Source organism: Henckelia pumila, chromosome 4, assembly GCF_033568475.1.
Source record: "Henckelia pumila isolate YLH828 chromosome 4, ASM3356847v2, whole genome shotgun sequence".
Taxonomy (NCBI): Eukaryota; Viridiplantae; Streptophyta; class Magnoliopsida; order Lamiales; family Gesneriaceae; genus Henckelia; species Henckelia pumila.
This window is the reverse complement of record NC_133123.1, coordinates 144509226-144532403: the sequence shown is the minus strand read 5'-3', so window position 1 is coordinate 144532403 and position 23178 is coordinate 144509226. Positions and strand designations below refer to the sequence as shown.

Sequence of the window (23178 nt, the reverse complement as noted above, 5' to 3'; positions counted from 1 at the left end):
TTATCCGTTTTTATTAAATTATCCAAATACATTTTTATAAATTCTCTTTATTTTTTAAAAACTCACATGTTTTTTTCTATTATAATTTTTTACGTTTTTTCCCAAATAAATAAATTGTCGAACACGTGAAATCACGTGTAACGGTTGCTAGTATAATAAAGCAAGATTTTTACTCACGTAAATTAACACGTGTCATTAGGTGCGAAAATTTATGAAAGAAATTTGTATACAATCAAAGTAAATATTACAAATTAAATTCACAATCCATTATTGAAATAAACTTAAGATTCAAGCATATGTAAAACCTTTATCTACTATTAGAAATGAAAACATCTCAAAAAATAAAAGAAATAGAATTTTTGGAAATTTAAGCATTACTTAATAAGATATTTTTGCATGCAAATTAAAATGCCTCTAGATTCTCATGCACTTTTAGCAGAATTATTGGGTTGGAAGATGAGTGGTGTGAATGTAAGTGTACTTCAATAGTAGATTAAATTATTTGTACCTCTATTGGACGACGACTAATAAGAAGAGATTTTAGCTGAGTAAAGCTAGATATTTTTCCTTTGATTGATATAGTCAACTATTGAATTTTATATTTTTTCTTTGACCTAGTCAAAGTTTGAATTTTATAGTTTTTTGTAGTATAACATCTATTTCATGGTCAACATATATTAAAAAATATTTCTTTATAGCATCACTAATAAAAAAAATATTTTTGTAGCAAAAAATATTAGTTTGGACATACGAAATTTTAAACTTCGCATTCATTTACTTTCAAAAAATAATTTTAAGGTGACCCAGTTTTCTTGGTAGCTGTCAAGTTGAAGGGGTCCGATCGTATTTGATTTTGGGAAAAATAAATATTATCGTAAAGTTTGAATAAATAGATAATAAAACAAATGGGTGGCATAAAAGTAATTGTGGGAAGATTCACCACCGACACGTCGTGGAAGCCACGCGTCAAGTTTCTATTGGCCTATGTCCGCGTTTCTTACCGGACGTATCTTCAGATACTATTCCGACAGATTTGACTTTTGTTTTTTATATATATATATATATATATATGATATGATCATATGATTCGTTTAGATTCTTCCTTCCCCTCAGCTCATTCCTCATTTTGTTTAATTTTATGGTGAGTTTTATGGTTTGATTAGACTAGTTTGTAACGATTCATATATCAAAGAAATGATAAGGTTGTTTTTTGGATTGAGTTTTAGGATGGTTGGGCTCTCTTTCAAGAATCAAATCTTGATATATTATTTTGTGTGTTTTGAAGATTAGACACGATGGCGGTGAAGACTAATGGATTTATGGAAGGTATTTTGCCAAAAGAATTGAGGAATCTCCTGTTGTGTCTTGCTTCAGAATGGGGAGATGCCATAGATGAAACTAACTTGGAGATAAACCACCTTAGTGGTGCCATGACTAATGAGGTTTACGCTATCAGTTGGCCAACAAATTCCTCCTCGACAACAGTTTTAGTTCGGATTTATGGGCAAGGGGTCGATCTTTTCTTTGATCGGGAGGATGAGATTCGGACTTTCGAATGTTTATCTATGCGTGGTTACGGGCCCAAGCTTCTTGGTCAGTTCTTGCAAGGGAGGGTTGAGGAATTCATCCATGCTAGGGTATGTGTACGTTTTGTTTTGTTGTCGCAAACTATATATATATATTTTCACTCATTTGGTTTTCTGTCACAGACTCTATCAGCTACCGATCTTCGTGATCCTATCGTTTCTGCCCTCATAGCACTGAAACTAAAAGAATTTCACAATCTTGATATGCCCGGTTCCAAGAAAGTTATGCTGTGGGATAGAATGAGGTACAAATCCCACTAAAAGTAGTTAAATGGCTCTTTTTTCGCCCAAAATCAAAAATTATTTCTTGCAGAAAATGGCTTCAAGAGGCCAAGAACTTGTGCTCTCCCGAACATGCGAGGGAGTTTCACTTGGATAACTTGGACAAGGAAATCGCCTTTCTGGAAAAATCAATGTCCCCCCAAAAGATTGGTTTTTGCCACAACGATCTGCAGTATGGTAACGTAATGATAGATGACAAGACACGATCCATCACTATAATCGTAAGTTTCACATATCTTCTATCAGTTACAATGAGCGAGGATATATATTCAACTTGTATTAACCTCTTTTGTCCTTGGGAATATAGGATTATGAATATGCGAGTTATAATCCTGTGGCCTATGATATTGCAAATCACTTCTGTGAAATGGCCGCAAATTATCATACTGAAACACCTCATGTCTTGGAGTATAGCAAATATCCTGGTTTGTTCCGGTGCAAAATTGGATTAATCTTTATAGTTGATAACAATTTTGCTCACACCCATGTTGAATGTTGTTTCTACAGGTTTAGAAGAGCGCCAAAGATTCATACGTCAATACCTCAGTGATGCAGGTTGTTTATATATACTCAACTATTTCATGTTTCCTAGTGAAAAATATGCTTTGCATTGACATTTCCATTTGTTGCCTGCGTCTAGACCATGAGGCTAGCAACACTGAAATAGAACATCTTGTTGATAACGTGGAGAAGTACACTCTTGCAAACCACATTTTCTGGGGACTGTGGGGGATTATCTCAGTAAGTCCTTTTTGGAAAATAGAAAGAAGACTCGGTTTTTTTTCGTTATATAAAATGCCGGTGATTGTGAAATACAAACTTGGGATTGTTTCCCTTTTTTTTTTTTTGAAAAAGAAAGATTAGATTCATTATCACAAAGGTCGATCAAATATTACAGCTTTTTTCAAAAAGATAGGAATAGCATCCTTTCACAAACTTGGGATTGTTTCCTGATGTGTAGGGATATGTGAATCACATCGAGTTTGATTACATGGAGTATGCCAGGCAAAGGTTTGAGCAGTATTGGTCGAGAAAGCATGGAATTTTCAATGTGAAATAGACTCTAGTGGGGGAGCATATGTAAATATTGTATCATAGATATGCAAGGGATTGCAGTCTATTGTTTCTGCAGCATTCAGTAATGTGTGTTTCATATTGATAAGGTGCTTAGACTATATATATAATACCAAGTTTGGCGAAAAACAAGTACAATTTGCAGTTACTGCCATGATCATTTCAAGAATGTCCTCCTGATATAAACGAGAAAATTCACAATCCAAATCGAGTAAAATTGTCAAATTCAAGGCCAAAATAACACGAAAGTAGGAAGCAGTCCACCAAAAAACTCACTAGTCAGTCATCCAACTGTTGAAGCTCTGCCTTGAGCTGCTGAATCTTGAGCCCCATGGCCCTCTGAATCGCAGCCTTGTCCTTGTCCGGTAGCTTTCTCAACAGCCCTTCATACATATCGACGACTTCACCCACGGCTCTACGAGCGCATTCAGCTTCCTCGTTGAAATAAACCGTCTCTTTGGACTCCATGGCCGATTCTATCTCCTCCCTAGCCTCCGCAAACTTGAGATTTATATCATCCACTTCTTTCCCGCTATCCACACTGTATTGCTTAACATGTTGGAAATTCTTCATGTGGGTCGGTGAAATTATGCTCCTCCGGTGACAAAATTGATGGGCTTTATCGAATCCATATAAGAGAGTTTTCAAAGGAATTGAAGGAAACGGAGATTTGGGTTTCGCATAACTTCGTAAAGGGATTCTGGAAAGCAATTTACAGACCGAACTTGATGAGCGCACATGCATTTTGATTGAGAGAGAGATAAAGAGAGAGGGAGAGGGAGTGGAAAGAGGGGAAGAATATAGATATAGCCTATAGGTTATGAATATCGCGTTAAATTCGCTCGAATCAAAATTAGACGGCCAGATTGGTATTGGGAGTGATTTCTTTGTATGAAGTTATACCAAAGTCACAATTTGATCGAGAGTCGATAAGGACGAACAAGAATCATTTGTAACTAATTCATTGAACTGCTTTGACTAGGGTATTTTAGGCTAGCAGAAACACTGAAGGCGGAAATGTTGAGTGTGTCGATTATCTAAACTTGAAAGCAGAAAAATATCGATAAGTTCAACATGTTTATTTTAAAACGACATATTCGTCAAAAAGTCTAGTACGACAAACGCAACAAGTGTTTTTCTCTCGATGTGTAGCATAGGTTCACCCCAATTTACTTGACCTTGATATAGAAAAAACTAAACATTAATTTAAGATCTCTACGCATTTTATGATTGCTTATAAAAACAAAAAAAAAAATCAGCATCCATATCCTATCCATCATAGAAGGTTCAAGTTCACCAAAAGAGAAGACTTTAGGGGTTGGTATGACATTAAGTTTCAAGTGGATCAGGAAGTTCGATGTAGAGAAGTTAATCTCTTGGAACCATATATACAACACACATTTTCAATTTCTGTCTCTAACTAAAACTTACCGAACCCACTACACAAAAGCCAAAACTCAAATCAAAACCAACTCACGAAACTCCTATAAGTACACAAATCCACCTCCGAGTTCTATCGCAACCAGCAAATATTTCTAAATCCCCAATGGCTAGGCAAATCCTCCTAACCACCGATCAAGTTGACATTTCTCACTTAAGTTTGGGCTTTGGAACTCTACTCTTAAGTGCATTTGCTCTCTTTATGTGTGCCAATCATTCCAGAAGATGGACTCGTAAATGGAGAGCTTGCTATGGATATGGATATCAAGAACCAGTCATTCAACTCAACCCTGAAGATATTCCAAGTAGTCATTTTGGAGAACTGGACCCAAGTACTTGCAGTGGTGAAGATGTTTCTGTATGGAAGAAGAACATACTCATGGGAGGAAAATGCCAGCTCCCAGAATTCTCTGGAGTCATAATCTATGATTCTGCAGGAAATGTCGTCGCTCCCACAAAAATAAATAAATCTCGTCCACCACTTCCATGCGAGTAATGGAGCTTCACAACTTTTTACTTTCATAATTGAACGTTTCGGGAATGAAAATCAACAACAAAAATGCAAAACTCTTTACCTTTCTCTTGCTTTGTGGTTCCATTGGGTTCACCACAGCATCTTATTTTCATTAGGAAAAAAGAGGGACATAGTATTTTTGTTACGTTCTTGCAACTCTGCAATACTATACTTCATACCAATTGCTATTTGAAACGACAATGATACCACCCTTGTGATATTTCAGTCAAAATAAAACATTTTTTACAAGGAAAATAACGGATATGATATATCAATACAATGTCGGGCTTGTTTTGACGGCACTCCCTTAGATCAAGAAGCTTTCACTGCACTTCGACCCCTAAATCCAACAACATTTAGCTTTGATGGAGATCTCTTGGCAGCAAAGTTTCGCCCCCCGGATTGTTTCTTCCCGATATAAGTCGTACCTTTTGTGGTGATAGGTTCAGAAGACCTGGATGTTTTAGAAAACTTACCCAATGTCATCTTGGCCTTAGGTACTGAAAGGTTCTTGGTAACTGTTGCTGCTGCCTTCCCACGAGCTCCAGTTGATTTTGTGGAGACATCTTTAGCCTTGTATTTTGAAGTTAAACCCCTAACCATCTTTGCATTTTTTTCTTTCTGCTCATTTACCCGAGACCTGGCGATATCCCTTTTGATACCATCTACGGATAAAGATTCCAAGCTCTTATTCTTCATCATAGCCTCCTCAATGTTAGTTGCCAACATGACATCTTTTTTAGTTACCAAACTAGTCACCTTCCCTGATATTTCCCGACAGTTTTTTACAATATATAAGCTTCAGTATTCATACTCAGTATAATCAAATTGACACACATTACAGAATAATCTGAATACCTTTTGCTCCCATTCGAGCAGTTCTTCCAGTGCGATGGAGGTAATCGATCTAAACGTGGAAACAAAGTAAATTATATATTTGATGAAAACACAAGAGATTTGACAGAGAGAAGAAAGAACGAAGCAAGTACTTACAGAGTTCAAGGGAAAATCAAACATGATAACATGGTCCACATCCAAGTCCAATCCCCTAGCCGCCAAGTCAGTGCAGACTAAAGTGGGGCAATCTCCATCATCGCTCTTAAACCGCTGCAGGTTTTCAACCCTGTATCGGAGGAATATGACATCATTTTTTACAATCGCACAAAGATCCATAAAAAGAAATTCAAATGATCACTGTGTAAAGTTAAAGTGAAACATGGAAAATGGATGGTATTATTTATTCCGATTAATCTGTATAAGGAGAATACTGGAATTACACAGTGCCTGTGAACCATGTTATGCTTTTAAGGGTAAAAGAACAAATCACAAGCGTGTCAGACAGACAGGATATTAACATGATATCTCATCTCACCTTTGTTCAGCTGGAACCTCTCCGTGGTAATTAACAGTAGATATTTGATTTTCACTTAAATAATGATCCACAGCTCGACTGGAGTTCAGTGTGTTACAGAACACCATCACTCTGTTCCCTTTTGCTAAACTCGGCTCAAGAACCTGCAATTATGCAATAGCCAATATGTATAACCAAATTTGAGAAAACTGAGACAAACAATAACAATTCTCATGTTATGTATCAAAGAACCCATGTAAATTTGACAAATTTTTAATTCTATTACCAAAATGACAATGAATTGGAAAAAAACACAATTAGCAAACCACTATATATAATTGTTTGAGGTATGTATCTTTGAGATTTGAGAATGCAAGCCAGTTTGACACAGTTCAAAAGAAATAAATTGCCAATATGCCAATATGCACTAGGGAAGAATCACAAAAAAATTTAGAGACAGAATTCTCATTTAAAAAGATCGATTTAATACAAATGCTAGTTAAATTTTATGTTAAGATGTTTGCTTTTAACATATAGCGAAAATATGTACTCACTTTTAGTGCCTATATAAGTTCAGGAAAACCAAGTACACATCCCCAGTTATTTTACATGTTCAAATTTCAATATTTAAGAACCAAATAAACAGAATTATCATTTAAAACGGCCAATTTATTAAAAATTCTGGTTAAGTTTAATATTTACTTAGAAATAAATAAAGCGCTTTTTTATGTTCCATTCTCAACCTAAAAAAAAAAAGAAACAAAGAAGAAAGATGTTTCCTATTACTAAGAGCAAAAACATTATTTCTCAGTTTGAGTGCATACGTTGAGGCATTTATGATTTTAATAGTATCAATTCAGCAAAAGCCAAGTTCACCTCCCCAGTTATTGTACATGAGATGGGAAATCCATTGTCTCAATAATTTATTTGTTGATTCTTTCTTAAGACAAAAATGATGTGCTCAAGTGTCATTTATGAGGCATAAGAACAAAACACTTATAGTGAAGAAAAGAACACTGTCATGCACAAAGCTTGTAGGCTCCCATGTGAGATTAACATAACTTCAGGGGCTCAAAAAGAAAGTAATATACCTGTAACAAGGCTTCCAGCTTGTTTTCTGAACCTGAAAGTTTGATAAAATCATGGCGAGCAGAAGCAATCTTCTTGTGGAGTGTAGATGTATGCAAGTGCGTGATTCCTTGAAACTCCTCATCCACCAGACTTTGAACAGCCTACAAGCATGACACACGTGCAAATCATCTAATCTAGAGCAAAGGAAGAATGAGGTGACACATGATTTAACATTTATAAAAGGGGGAAGTAAAAATTACACAAAACCACAATATACTAACCCTTCATTTCAACCCACAAAAAATAACCTAGAAAAAAGTTATTTTCCAAAAAACATTAAATATAAATATGGATTGAAAATGCATCCAACCCCATAAAAGTATTTGACAATAAAACTTATACAGCTATTCTTACCAAGTCACGTCCTATTTGTCAAAATCTTAAGCAGATTTTTAAGTATATAATATGATTTGGTCAACGTTAAGATTCAAATTGGCAGAGATAGTTTAAGAGTCACATCTGACCTCCTGTACCTTAGGCCAATAAAGAATCATAATAACCTTGCTTTTAACCATTGGTGAAGCTATCACAGGTAAACATCACTTGATTTCCGAAAAAAGTAACAGAAGTCCATCTACCATATTTATGTTTGAAAACACCGACCCTTATCTCAAACCATGAATAGCAAGTCCACAACACGCTAAGAGGGTTGCTCAACTGAGCATACCTTTGTCATTGTTGCAGTTACCAACACAGTTTGAAATCCTAGACCGTCTGCTTTTGAAGCACGGTTTTTCAATGGTCCAATAAATTTGCGGATGTCCGGGCCAAAACCGCGATCAAACATGGTGTCTGCCTCATCCAAAACCTGTCACATGTAGCCATCATCAGCGAGCAGTAAGGACAGAAAAGTGACATTATTCATAGTGGACCAGTGACAGGCTGACACGAAAATTGATAAAATGACATCAGACAAGTCAAAACTCAAGCCCTAAATTGATTTACCTCCTTTGTTTGCATCTAGTGTTAGATTCTCATTATTATTTTAATCATTCTGTAATGTAGTTCTTTTGCTATAATTTTTTTAAAAAAATAGCAATTTCTTGTGTGCTAAAGTAAAGATTTTTGCTAGTTTTTATCACTAGTCACTTATATTTTTCATATTTTATGTTTTCTTTAATTTATTGGTTGTTTGATCGATATTGACTAAATTTTCAGTATGACTAAGAGACGTCAAGCACAACATAAAATGGCTAAACATATAATACATAAGTTAATAAATCGTGATTTGTTGTCTATATATCACAGCTCTAATTTTTATACATCTAATTTGATTGTAATGATTAGAGTATTAATTTTCGTTCTTTTTCCAAACTTGATTACTTAAATATCTTATGGACCAAGCAATCAAAACTTGGCATTATACGTTGTGGTTTTTATTTTTAGTTAATCTACTCTAAAACTATAGATTTCAATTTTTTTTTTAATTCTACTAAATTAATATATATATATTTAAATAATTAATTATCCCAAACAATTAATATTCCCCCCCCCCCCTCTTCCCAAACTAATTTTCAAGCTTCGCCCATGCCATAGGTATCATTTGAACTTTGAAGTAAATGCAAATGAAAAAAAATAATGTGAGCTAGAAGATTGGTGGGGGTCGGGGTCATTACCAAGTATTTGATATCACCGTAAACCATATTCCCATCTTCTATATGCTTAAGAACTCTGCCTGGGGTCCCAACAATCATGTCAATTGGGCTGTTCAAAGAATCTTCTTGGGGTCTTAAACGACCACCCCCACTTATCATGGTTGACCTGAATCTTGCATGGTGACTAATGGACTTAGTCACACGAAACACCTAGCAATACGAGCTTGAGTTTAATAATTGGATACTAAGTCAGGTTTAAGCGCATTAACAGATGGACAATAACTAACCTGCTCACAAAGTTCCCTTGTTGGGCAGAGTACAACAGACCGAGGTCGTCTGGACTTCATCAGCATACCATGCAATGCTTCATCCCTTCTCATCAACTACAGGATCAATAAAATGATTCATAAGAACATAAAACTACATCGCATGGATCTGGTTCCATGAACCTTACAAGGGGAAAAGGAGAGCCAAATTTAAACACAAAGTGTAACTCAAGGAAACACTAAGAAAAATTAGTGCAGGAAGTAGGATCGAAATTGGACATAAAAAGTCATTCGACAAAAGCATATGATCATGTTCAGCATTTTTCGACAATAAACACTAAATCATTATTATTTGTAAGAAAAATAAAAAACTAGCATGAGAAATCACACCCAATAACCTCTCCTCAGAGAAGGAACAATTTGAACACATTAATAAAAGACTGAAAAAAGATCAAAACTTTGGCACCTTCTATTCATGAGGCAAACGATTAACATTCAACTAAGTTATGCACTGGCGAGGAATAAAATTACGGAGACTACATGAAAGAAATTAGCAGTAACATTGAGTAGTGAAAAATGGAACCTGAATAAGAGGCAAAAGATAAGCCAAAGTCTTGCCAGAGCCAGTGTGCGACCCCAAAACCACACTCTTCCCTTTCAACACCGCAGGTATTCCAATACATTGAATCTCAGTGGGTGAAGAAATCCCCATTTCTCCCAAAGCTCCCATGACCTCTTCAGTCAAGCCCAATTCCTCAAAACTAGAAACCATTTCCGCCCCACCACTCTTCTCCCGTATTGGAGCCTCGACTTCACCATATTGATATCTCTTCCTCGAAACCAGTGGAGATGCGGTGGGTTTTGAGGTTTGGGGTGAATCTTTGAGATGCCTGAGCCTCAATCTTTCGAGGAGAACAGTGTGTTTTGAGGATTGATAAATTGTCGAAGCTTCGTCAACAGCAGTGGCGGTGCAAAGAGGCCTGAATGTGTTGAAAACCAAAGTCTGTGGAGGTGGTGGTGGTAGTGATGGTGGGTATACATGTGAGGGAATCGATCGGAAGCGTTTTGGTAAAGATAAGAGAGAGAAAGAGAGAACTTTTCCGGTTGTCACCATGTCGCAGAGCTGGTGTGGAGACTGAAACGAAGAGCTCTGGGTTTTGGGTTTTTGGTTGGAAGGCCTGGTTTGGGCTTGGGGGCTGGGCCTGGTCATTATCAATTTTTTTTTTTTTAATATTCTAATTAATTAATGGTTTCAATCAAATTATATATTATAGTATATTATTATTATTACTATTTTGGCATTCAAATTATTTATTTATTCTTTTTTTTTTCTGATTACCTGATTTTTATATAGATTTGTACAAAATATAAATAATAATTAATTTAAAACTAGGATGCCTTTTTTGGTCCAAATTAAAGGCAACATTCGCCCCATAATGGGTTGGTTAAAAAAGTAGGATTAGTTTGTAAGAATTTTTTAAAAAATGATTTTGACTTTTTTTTTTTAAAAAAAAAAGAGAGAGTTGACTCATTTAACTTATAATTTAAATCTAATATTACTTAATTAAACTAATTAATAATCTCTGTCAGTTTATTTGATTCTTGCCGCGAGTTACCCTGATTTTCCCGCAAGAAATACATGTCTTCTTCGTTCTTCTCTTCACCCGAATGCTCCTATATTAGATTCATTTCTATCATTGAGCTGTGAATTAGACCTAATATATTCCAAACATCGTGTAATGCTCGTTCATCTGTCTTTGAAGGAAAACAAAAACTTATCTCACTTCAAATCCAAATCAGTTTTCTCATTTTTTTTGTTGAAAGTAAGCATTAATCTCATGTCCAAGTCATTTTTTTTCATTTAGCAAGTGTTGATAAAAAATGATGTGTTGAAATAAGTTGAGTTTGATTTTATTAGCGATTTATAGCGCTGGAGAAATTATGGGTAGACCATGGTCGACAAAGAGATCTCTATGGGTCGACCATGGGTAGACCATATGTAGACCATGGTACACCATGGAGAGTTCTTGTTATTTTTTATTGATTAAAATAGTCTTAATACAATTTTTGTGAATTTTGTAGGTTATGTCTATAGTTATCAATGTTCATTTCTATGATAGATGGGAAGCAAGTGAAGATAATGTGTATAGTAATATGTATAATAATATAATATAATCATGAAATCAGTTGATTCCTATGTCAAAACATGTATAATTCATATAAAATAATCGTAAAATTAATGGATTCATATCTTAAAATATGTATAATAATATAACATAATCATGAAATCAGTTGATTTTTATATCAAAATATGTATAATAATATAACATAATCGTGAAATTAATGGATTCATATATTAAGATATGTATAATAATATAACATAATCATAAAATCAGTTGATTCCTATCTCAAAATATGTGGGGACCTCGGGTTGCTAATCTCGTTTTAGGGCAGCTAATGATTAATTAAACAATTAATCAAACAATTAAAGAATAATAAATCAAAAGCATAAAAAAAAATCTTAAATATCAAATTCTCGGGTCTGCACAAACATTGGCCTCGCTCGATCGGGCAAAATCTACCGATCGAGCGGGCAATAAAAATCACATTTTCTGCCCAAGAATCACAAGCCTCGCTCGATCGGTAACTTTCACCCGATCGAGCGAGCTACCCTCTACTCAAAATCTGTTGCTGATCTTTGCTGTCAAAACGTGGAACCATAGCATGATTTCTCAATCAAATTCAAGTCTAAACATATAATAAATTCTGAGAACATGCATACTTTCATATACCAAGTTCCTATCATCAAATCATACATGTATTATATCAAATGAATAGCTTAAGAGATATAAAACTACAAGCTATTCAACATAGCATAAACAACTTCAAGTCTTAAGTTCTTGTTATGCTTGATGCTATCACTATACCAAGCTTTAACTTATAAACTCAAGTCCACACTTGCTACATCTCTCCCCCGAGCTATCACTGTCGTCTCAGACCAGCTCCTGCTCCATCTGTTGTGATGCACACATACAAAACAAAACAACAGCCAGATAAACTCCGGTAAGAAATTATTCTCAGTATAATCGACATATAACTGCGTTAAATAAATTCATATCAACTCTAAACATATCAACTCAAGAATAGAGTAAAAATAACGCATATATCGACTCAAACTTCAAATCAAGACTTCAATTTATATAGCGCGCTTATCTCAAGAATTGATTCTTATCACTTCATTGCCATCAAGATTCGTAACCGATCTTGACATGGATATCCATCTAACGAGTTCGTAAACGATTCGCAAATAAGGTTAACCGCAATCTTGGCATAGAATCAACTCAATATACAATCATATCAAAAGCAATAAAGATCCACTACCTGTGATGGATCGACAATAACATAAGTTCTACCTCAAGAACAAGTACTTAAACAAGTATGTGATTTGTTCGGGATAACTCAAGAATAGTCGTTCTTGAGTTTCAAAGTTCCTTGACTCGCGATGTCATCATTATACCTTTCATTCTCGAGTTGACAATTTTCCACATCTGAATAGGAAGTACAATAACAACGCCTACAAGAATCTGATCATTCAAACATCAATCATCTTCACTCACATTCGCTTCCATCTTGATCACTTCTTCTTCGGTTTCAAGTTGAAGTTCTTGAGTCAATAGTCTCCTATTAAACTCTGAAACATATCATCAAAATATGCATATCAAACCTCATTCTATTCAATCATTTCAGAATTGAATCAAACTCATCAATATAGATTCAATCAACATCATTTCAAACTTCAACTTCTTCTTGTTCGGTATAACTCGGAGTCTTGCATCGTTCATCTTTCAAACATGACTGAAACTGAGAAATAAAAATGCTATATCATTTCTAACATTTCACTAACATCTCAATTCAATCTTTGGTTATCAAAACTGATCCTAAAACATCAACCGATGTTGTAGCGATTGAAAATTGGGAACCGACTCGGTATCGAATTCATTATGAACTTCTTATCAACTTCTAATCACTTCATATCATTCATACTTCAAATATCAGCAGATATAATCACATGTTAACAAGTCAAAGACATGCTGAAACCATAACAAGTTCGTTTCTTAATTCATTTTCAATCCGACTGCGATATCGAACGACATACGACTCAAAAACACAAACATCAAGTCATAATCTGATCTCTGCCAAATTTCGCTCTTCAAAACATGCCTATATAAAAAAAATACTTACATCAAATCGAAGGCCTCGTTGCAAGGATTCCAGAACATCTTTCGGAATCGAAATCGGACGAGCGGAACAAAAGTTACGGCGATTTGAACAAATCGAATTCAAAGGAAAAGAAAGAGCTCTCGGCTCTTTGTTCAGAAATCTTCAATTTTGCTGAAGGAAATATGATTTCTCCACGTGCACATGCTGATAATCTTAATCTAAATCGGATATGTATTACATAATTGTAATTTTAGTCCCCAAGTATTCATTAATTGCAATTCAGTTCTCGGCCTTCTTTTTAATTCAATTTCAATCCAAAATAATTTAAGAATATTAGAATTAAAATCAAAACTCTAAATATTCCCAAATTAAATATACTTGGATTAAAATAAATTAAATTTGGATTAATTAAATAATCCCGACCGTTTGCACTTTAACCCTTGCAACTTTGATATTTTCAAATCAGTCCCTGATCGGGTTGTATCTTCAAAATTAATCTTCGTTAATTCCCGAAACATGGAATTTAATCTTAAATCCCATAAATATTCAAATCGAATATTTATTCTTTTAATTTAAGAATTCTCGGAATTTAATTTTCAAAATCCGTAAATTCTCAAATTAAATATTTTCGGCTCGGAAATTAAATCTATCATTTTCATAACTTCTCAAATCAATATTAGCCCTTAATATGGAATTTAATTCTCAAATTACATAATTAATAATTTAATATTTTCGGGCCTTACAATTCCTCACCTCTAAGAAATGATTTCTTCCTCGAAATCGTATTCATCCGGAATATCAAATCTAATTGACTGAATGATTATCTGAAGTGATTCTCACTTCAATCATCCAACTCTGCATTTCGTATTTCACTTCATCTTTCAATCTCATGTCAGATTATTACTTCGAATCTGCTTCTATTCTTTTGTATTCGGTATCTATTCAGTTGTACTTTAAGTCATTGAAAAGAATTTATTTTGAGCTGTTTCTTCCTTCAATCAAGGATTTGTCGAATAATCGACTTAACTTAGAATTTCGTCAATATCTATCTCATCTGAATAAAGTACATAAGAAGAATCTACTGATACTTTTTTCACTTAGATACTGAACTTATCAAACAGGAAAAGAATACATTCGGTCAATGAAATCATCAATTATGTCTGACAGTTCATTTAGTGAAATTCATCCTTTGTGATGATTTGATTCTTTCTCTATATCATTCTATACAAAGTATAGAAATTAAATCAAGTCTACACTGCTATTCAGTTCATTGCTTCAAAATCATTATTCATCGTCACATTCTGAATCTGTAAATTAAACTTTGCACTTTCTCTATTCTGAATTGAATGATGTTTCAAGAATAACTTTTCTACTTAACTAATCAATTTCAGCTTCAAAAGTTATATCTATCATTCAATTACTAATTTTGGTTCATCTTCTCTGCTTTCATTCCATACAGATTCATATTCATTATCCTTGTGTTCCTCAAATCACATCTGATCTGCTGATAATAAATCATGTCTGATCTGATATCATATACTTCAGTAGTATCATTCCAATACAAAGAAATATGATTTCTTCATCATATCATCATGACCTTATCTCAAAATCGATTCATTAGCTGTTACAGGAATTATAATTATCAAGTGGCAACACATCAAGACAAATATTACCGAATTAGGTATCAAAGTTCTGAGAATATTCTCAATATTCGAAAAATCAACTCAGATAATCCATCAATCGACAAATGGTATAATGCAATCACATATAACCAACTCTCAGAACATCAATCAATCAATCGATGCCACATCTGTTGAATAATTCTAAAGTCTTAATCCTGACAATAGATTGTAATCATTCCTGTAATTCATCATATCTCTATCTTCTTCACAGATCTGAATCGATAGCTGCTATTCACATCTCATACAATGTATTCCACAAATCTGATTAGTCTATTCGGATTATTTCGTAATCAGAGTTTATGCTGTATTCACAGATTTCAACGTATTCAGAACTGTTGATAATCGGTATCATATCAGATAAAAGTTTCATTCTCGAAATTCAATTCATCTTCTCAGATTATTCTTTCAATTCAAGGATAAAATATTGTACCTTTACCTCAAAAAGTACTCAAAGTCTTCGAATCATCTGTATTACAATGTAATAGTAAACCCAATGTTTCAATCTGAAACATTATTTCTTGGCTTACTGTTCGTCTTACAACGAATCTAATCACAATTCAGTGATTTGATCATACAGACAAATTATCATATCCAGTAATTTCAATCAATCTGTTCATGACTACCACCAATTTACTTTATATAAACGGCTTCATCTTGGTAGTTTCACAAATTACTCTTTCAAATCATGATCTCATTTCAATTTCTGGAGTTTCTAAACTATCACTGAACTAATCTGGTCAACGATTTGCAACTTCATCAGAAACTCTTTGTACGTTTAACTTCGAAAACATACTAATTCAGTTCCATCTAGTTGCTCTATCTTCTGATAAAACAATTATTGGATGAATCCCAAATTCATTGTTGTGCATTTTCTTCAAAATCTGATATTTCTTTTCGGACATATCAAGCAAAATCAGATAATCAATCATCATAGAATTCATTCATTCTGATCTGAGGCTTCAATTCATATCTTAATCTGGCATTCTGTACTGAATTCTCATCGCTTCAGTTACTTTCTGTGTTTATTTCATCCTCTGAATAGTTCTGGCTTACTTCAAATCAAAAATCATTCTGATTGAGGATATATTCATCTGAATATTTAAACCAGAATACACAGAAATCTAAAATCAATTCATCAGATGTCTATTCCATTCCTCATTTCTATCTCTAAGTACAGATAATTCATATCATCTAATCCAAAAATTCAGGGATAAAATTCAAATTCTTCTATCAGTTACGAGCCAACAATCTTAAAATACGCTGAAATATCATCAAATGATCAATAATTCTAAAAATCAAAATAATAAATCAAGATTGAGAAAATCCCTCAATCAAGGTCATCCAAAAAAAAAATCAAATCGTCTGGATAACAAACTCTGCAAAGTGAAAACAACTCACCTGCATCGTATAACTTAGAATGAGTGAATCAACACAGGCTCTAAACGAAAGCAATGTGCCATGAGAGCCAATCAATATTCAATCATTCAAGAATTATATCTCCAGTTGATGTAATTCGATTCAACATAATCAAAGAAAAGACTCAGCTGTAACTGATTTTCATATCATCCTCTATTTTCTAAACCTCAAAATCATTATTTAGTACATAATCTCATTACGTCGATAATTTATCAATTCATCAATTCGCTATTGAATTCCAGTTCGCAACTGAATCTAAAGTCAAAAATATTACCGGAACATCTCTGTAATCTCTATTCATTGGCATACCTATCACTGCTGGTTTAGATCTTGAACATATCTAGTGCATCGAATATACTGATTTCGGAATATTTCTGTAATCAAACATCATATATCAAACCGAAATCATATAATCTTAATTCGAGATTCTATATCATATCAACTTATTCATATGCACGTTATGTTCTTGTTGATCTAATTTTATGGCTTCTTATCATCAATTCTTCCATTAATCTGTATTCGAATATTGCATCATCATCTATCATGCAATATAAACAGATATTTCAATACGAACAAAAATCATCTTCAGTTTCAGTTCATCGAAGCAATAGTTCCATTCTTCCGTTCAATTCACACAGTCTCTTTTCTGATACAGAGGTAATCATATAATAATCTTTCAGCTATCATGAATCTATTGCACCAATAATAAACAGGTCAAAACAAAATAAATCTGTTACCTGAAATTTCATTCTCAGGTGCAATTTCATTCTGATTCTCTGTATACTTCTAGAATAGAAATTGTAGCTACATATGTGTTTTTCTCACACACCGTAGCATCTTTACAATTTCAGTTCTTTTGCTTCATCATTCAGCTTCAGTTCTATTAAACAAGACCATGTCTTTCATAACATACTTCACTCGTCAGCATTTATTCAGACCTATTTTTCGAATTCAAGCCATAACTAAACAACTCAATCTTGAGCTTCTTATCATTTACAATTCAAAAAATTATAATAGGCTTGAAATCTAACAAGACATTCTTCAATACTCAAAATATTCAACTTCTAAAAGGTATATTTTTTTTTCCTTCTCATCATTTCTATCTGTTGTGGCAAAGAAACATTAATAAAACTCTGTTCTAAGCACTTACCAACAAATAAATATACCTCTATTTTGTCAAAATTTCTTCGTCAAAATCTATCAGCTAGTTGCTAGGTCCTGAAGTTGGTTGACAGTCAATCTGATACATCATTCATCGATATATTCTAGATATCTGAACATCAGTTCTTCAGAACAACTTCTACCTGCAATATATCTATTCATTCGCTGATATTCTGTAGTAACCCAGGTTCCATTTTAAGATAATAATATGTTAAACATGATTAAGGGTTAGTAATTTAGGGTTAGTAATTTTGGAGTGTTATTGGACTTCGGAAGGGAATATGGGCTTTTGACTTTGGGCCGGATCGAAAGCTCCGAACCCAGATCGGAAGCTCCGATCCCAGCCACTTCGGAAGCTCAGCGGAAGCACCGAGATTGGAAGCTCCGATCCTGGAACGGACGTTCCGATCTCCGGCTGCCAGCTTTGCCCGATGACTCAGCCGAGAGTTTTGACAAGTGTTGATCGGGGGTGAGATCGGAAGTTCCGATCCTGGCGTGTCCTGCATGCACGCAATGAGCTGGATCGGAAGCTCCGATCCCAAAATCGGAAGTTTCGATCCTCGTTGGGAATTTTGCCTATAAATAGGGCTCGTTCGATTTCATTTTGAAATACGAATTCCCGAGTTTCCTTCTACAGTTATATAGTGTGAGATATACACTTGAGGGCCCTATCGGTTATAATAGAGGTTCTGGAATAACCAAGGTGTGGTTATAGTCATCCGGGACTAGCGACTCCAAAGGGCTAACTACGGACGAAGGTATGGTCCGGGAATCTATTTAAGTTTTGGGAGTACTTATTAGCTTAGTTAAGGCTTATAGAATTTATGTAGTGATACGGTGAACTTTTGAATATAGGCTTGGAACCTAGGATCCTATTATACTTGAACTAGCCTAGAGGTACGTACACATTGACTGAGATTGCCAGCGAGTATACATGTTTATATGTTGCATTTATTTGGCATTATTATATGGCATGATATATGATTTACCGCTTTCTATATTCATATGTCATGTGCATATACACGTTGAGCCTATACCTTGTTATACCTGACTATAGAGCCGCTCAGCTCTATATTCGATAGTCTATCACTGAGAGTACCGCGACGGTGGGGGCATTTATGTCTGTCTACTCTGGTGTACTAGACGAGTGTGGTTGCACCCAGAGGTTGATCCATGCGGTGGCAGCACTCATGTGGCGCCGGTTTTGAGCATGACTTTTCGGATGACCCTTTACCAGTCATCATGTTGCATGCATTATATACATATGTTTACTCATGTCTATGTACTGAGCGTTAGCGCTCACGTTCTAGTTGTTATCTTGGACACCCTATTCCATGGGGCAGGTCGCAGGATGGACGGAGCTGGTAGTTCAAGGCAGGACTAGAGAGCAGGAGCCTTGAGGATTTTATTATACAGCAGGATCTGATATAGCTGTATAATGTTTACTGTTTAAGATTTCGATTTGGTTGTATCACTACAGATTTAAGCCTGAATTATGTTACTAAGCTGATATGTAAATTATGGTTTTGTTTCCGCATATTTTACTCTGTTAAGTTATTTTCTGTATTAAGTTTAATGCATGCTATTAGTTGCCAGTTAGTAGGTGATTCCATGCAGGGTCATTACATTTTTGGTATCAGAGCCAGGTTAGATTTTGGGATTAGTACTTGGGATTTAGTTTAGTCTTGAGTAATTCTTGCGCATTGGGATTTTAATGTGCAATTCTTTTCAGGATATGGCTGACGAGAGTCACGGTAGTGTTGGTCAGGGAGGTGGTCATCATCATCGTCACCGCCATCATGATGATCATCATCGTCATCATGAGGGTAGACGTCGCTACTCTATCAATAAGTTCATGCAAGTAGGACCGAAACCTTTGGTGGGAGGCGAGAATCCTGAACAGGCGAGGAGTTGGATGTCTAAACTCGAGAGTACTTTTCGTGCTTTCGATTATACCGAGGATCAGAAATTGAAAGTTCTAGAATTTGTTCTAGAGGATCGAGCATGTTTTTGGTGGGATGCCAAAGCTGCTCAGGCACGTACTGAGAGAGGACAGGTAACTTGGGGGGATTTCTGTCGGGAGTTCCAGAAATTGTATTTTCCTCCGGCTGTTCGCCAAGCACGATGTAACGTCCGAAAATTTGCTACGTAAATCCGCATGCATAACTAAGAGATTTAATAAGTTTAAAATAATGTGAAAATGTGTTAAATTGTTTTTATGAGTGATTATTTAAATTATGTGATTTATTTTCATGTTTTAAATATTTTTTCGGCATTTAAATTTGTTTTCTGTGGTTTATGAATTTATTTGAGAAAGTTTATTTTATGATCGCGTAGGCGGGGCCGTGGACGGACGAGATGTTTGTTTCACCCAAAATATTTTCGGAGATTTTTAGGAGCCTTAAAATATTATTTTAAGGTATAATTTGAAGAAAATTATGGTATTTATATATATGTATATTTAGATGTCCGTTTTTACCCAAAATAAATCATTTTAATGACTTTTATTAAGTTTTAAAAATCACCTATTTTATTATTTCGGGATTTTTAAGTTTTTAGCAAATTATCATGTATTTTTTTAGTTTAAATTTTAGTAATTATCTACCCAAAGTATTTATTTAAATATTTAACCTAGACTACCCAAATATTATCCTAAGATTTTCTACCCTATCTCATGCCTCAACTCCCTAGCCGCCTCCCTCAACCTTTCTCCATCATCTTCATCGTTCCAGCAAGATTTTCACAGCCCCGTAGCCGAGCTTTTAAGATTTTATATTGGTTGGAGATCTGTTCGTCCCGAAGAGCCGTACGACGCGACATAAACGTTATTTCTTGCAAATATTCATCAAGGCACGTTTGAATCCCTTCTTGAACACCATTTAAGTCATATTATTCTGATTTTAGCATGAAAATTATGATCTTGCATGATATATGTGGTTTTAATGAAGAACATTCATGAACATGCATAGAACCTACGTTTTTAAAGCTTATGAATCAATTTTATCACGTTTTTCTGTCATGGATTGTTCTAGCTTGCTGACCAACGGGTTGAGGGTTGATATAGGGTCCCTAGGGTCGTGTTTGGATGACGGTTCAGTGGCTTTAGTCGTTGGTTTGGGCTAGGTTCATGCTGGACGCAGGTTTAGACGCAAACTGAGCGGTTTGCGTGCGAGGGCTCGTTCTTGGTCCACAAGACGAGTTTTAGGTTGGTTCTAGTTGAGTTATAATCCCAAGACCTTTGGAAAGTTTTTCCAGGTGGTTCTCCGGCCAGTGGTGGCCGGAGATTGGCGGCCGAACGGCCGGAATCAGCGGTCGCGTTCTGCACGAACAGCAGCAGAGAGGCTCTGTTGTTTTGGTTCGTTATCCTTCTACAGGGCTCGGTTTAAAGTCAAATTTGTTGGGTTAGAACCGTCTGGGTGTTGGCTAAGTATGGGAGGTGGTTTCACATCCAAAGGTGGCCTGAGCAGGCAGCATGATCAGATTTTCAGAAGCCGCTCAGGGCTGCCTCGAGTTGGGCTTAGGGAGAGGTAAGCTAGGGTTGTGTCTGGTGTTTTGGCAGGCCGGGCTCGGCTTTTCGGGTCCGGGTTGGGTCTAAAATATAATGGGTCAAGTTAGTTTGGTTCGGGTTTGGTTTATATTAGTTGGACTCGGGTATTTTTATTTTGAATTAAATAAGAGATTAAGTTAATAATAAATGAGTTTGGGTTCGAGTTAATTAATTAATTAGACTAGTTTAATTTTAATTATGGGCTTAATTAATTAATGAAGTGAGCCCACTAATTTTTCATGGGCCGTGTGATCCATGAAAATTATTGGACCAAGTTGTGGCGGGTTTAGTAATTTTATCGGTCAAATTTATAAGTTAATGGTTAGTTAATAATTTTATTAATTTAACTTTAAGTTAATAAGTTGATGGGCCTAAATTATGTTTTTAGTAAGCCCATTAGTTTTTCATGGGCCTGGGGGCCCATGAAGCTTAATGGGCCTTTCAGGTCGGGCTTTTGGGTTTTTGAGTCAGTCTAAAAATTTATGGGTTTAAGTTAAGTGGTCAGCAGCTCGAACAAGTCCTTGGAAAAATAAACGTCCGTAAATATATATTTAATTCATGCATGCATTTTTATTAGATATATAAGTATGATTTTTAAGAAAATAAATTAAATATATATTTACGGACAAATTTTCATGAAATAAAGAAATAAATGATATTTTTTTAAGTTCATGCATCATGTAAGAATTTTTATGATAAGTTTAAATGTATGTTAAGAAAAATATATTTTTATGGAAGTTGAAGTGAAGGTGGAAAGTGATGTGGTTGGAGGCCGGGATACCTGGGCCCGGTGACCTTCCTAATGATGTATAAGTATGATGAGCTTATGGATCCAGCTGAGAGGGCTGGTGAAGTGGCAGCACAGAGGTGAAAATCCCACCGCCGCGTACGTTGGTTTATAGATTGATCAATCGCTCAGTATGATGCCACCGACATGGATACGACCTGTTGAGAACTAAGAAATTATGATAAGACATTTAATGAGATTTATTAAATATGATGTTTATGTTTAGCATGATGATGAAGCATTATAATTATTTATTCATGTTTATATGCATAATATTTTAAGATCATGCACTTATAATTATTATTCACGTATTTTATATGATGTGTGCTTGTGTGTGGTTTCATTTTGTTATATAAGAATAGAACGTGCTGAGCCTCTAGGCTCACTAAATTTAAATGGTGCAGGTGAGCAGAATGTTAATGAAGTTAATGTGTTCCCGACTGGTGGCGAGGGCATATGAGTATCCAGGCGGCTAGAACCCGTGACAATTGCTCTAAGATGATTTTTATGTTGAGACTAGAACATATATTTCCGCATATGTATTATTATTATAGATTTTTAGTATATGCATGGATTTTACATTTAAGTAATTATTTTCTAAGTTTTCATGAATTTTTGTGAAAGAAATATTATTTAGGAATTTTATTATGACATTCTTATAAATTATTATTTAGTAATTAGTTTTAAGTATTTAATTGCATGCGTGTACCTTTATTGTATTTTTTGTGTATTTTTATTTTAAATTAAGTAAAGTTATTTTTAAGTACGATATATATATGTATGGGCATATATATATTTATATTCATTATTTTATAATAAGAGATTTAAAAAAAAAATTCAGTAGTAGTTTTAGGATGTTTCACACGATCTATGGAGTTGCTTACTTTGAGGCAAGGATCAATGACTATTGATCAATATCAGCAACGATTTCTTGATCTGCTACCTTTCAGTCCTCATATCAATGAGAGTACCGCGATGGCGGGGGCATTTATGTCTGTCTACTCTGGTGTACTAGACGAGTGTGGTTGCACCCAGAGGTTGATCCGTGCGGTGGCAGCACTCATGTGGCGCCGGTTCTGAGCATGACTTTTCGGATGACCCTTTACCAGTCATCATGTTGCATGC

At 34.9% G+C, this 23178-nt stretch overlaps 2 protein-coding genes across 5 annotated transcripts; one reads left to right on the top strand and one right to left on the bottom strand.

Moving 5' to 3' along the window:
- The first annotated feature begins 1069 nt into the window (after nucleotides 1–1069).
- Nucleotides 1070–3080, top strand: LOC140863034 (probable choline kinase 3). Of its 4 annotated transcripts, XM_073266133.1 has the most exons (8): nucleotides 1070–1141; nucleotides 1286–1637; nucleotides 1710–1831; nucleotides 1900–2089; nucleotides 2176–2293; nucleotides 2376–2423; nucleotides 2509–2609; nucleotides 2830–3080. In XM_073266133.1, exons 2-8 carry the CDS (start codon nucleotides 1296–1298, stop codon nucleotides 2926–2928), a joined length of 1020 nt encoding a protein of 339 aa, XP_073122234.1. In that variant the 5' UTR covers nucleotides 1070–1141; nucleotides 1286–1295; the 3' UTR covers nucleotides 2929–3080. The 4 variants fall into 4 exon arrangements, with proteins under 4 accessions (XP_073122234.1, XP_073122231.1, XP_073122233.1 ...); XM_073266130.1 differs by having other exon boundaries at nucleotides 2509–3080; XM_073266132.1 differs by having other exon boundaries at nucleotides 1090–1141; nucleotides 1291–1637; nucleotides 2509–3080.
- Nucleotides 3081–4949: 1869 nt separating this feature from the next.
- On the bottom strand, nucleotides 4950–10396 carry LOC140864323 (DEAD-box ATP-dependent RNA helicase 39). The gene is made up of 9 exons (XM_073268431.1): nucleotides 9823–10396; nucleotides 9261–9356; nucleotides 8995–9183; nucleotides 8046–8186; nucleotides 7339–7479; nucleotides 6269–6411; nucleotides 5890–6019; nucleotides 5755–5803; nucleotides 4950–5660 (listed from the first exon to the last, which is right to left on the bottom strand). The coding sequence occupies exons 1-9, from the start codon at nucleotides 10351–10353 to the stop codon at nucleotides 5209–5211; spliced, it is 1872 nt and encodes a 623-aa protein (XP_073124532.1). The 5' UTR covers nucleotides 10354–10396; the 3' UTR covers nucleotides 4950–5208.
- Between the last annotated feature and the right edge of the window lie 12782 nt (nucleotides 10397–23178).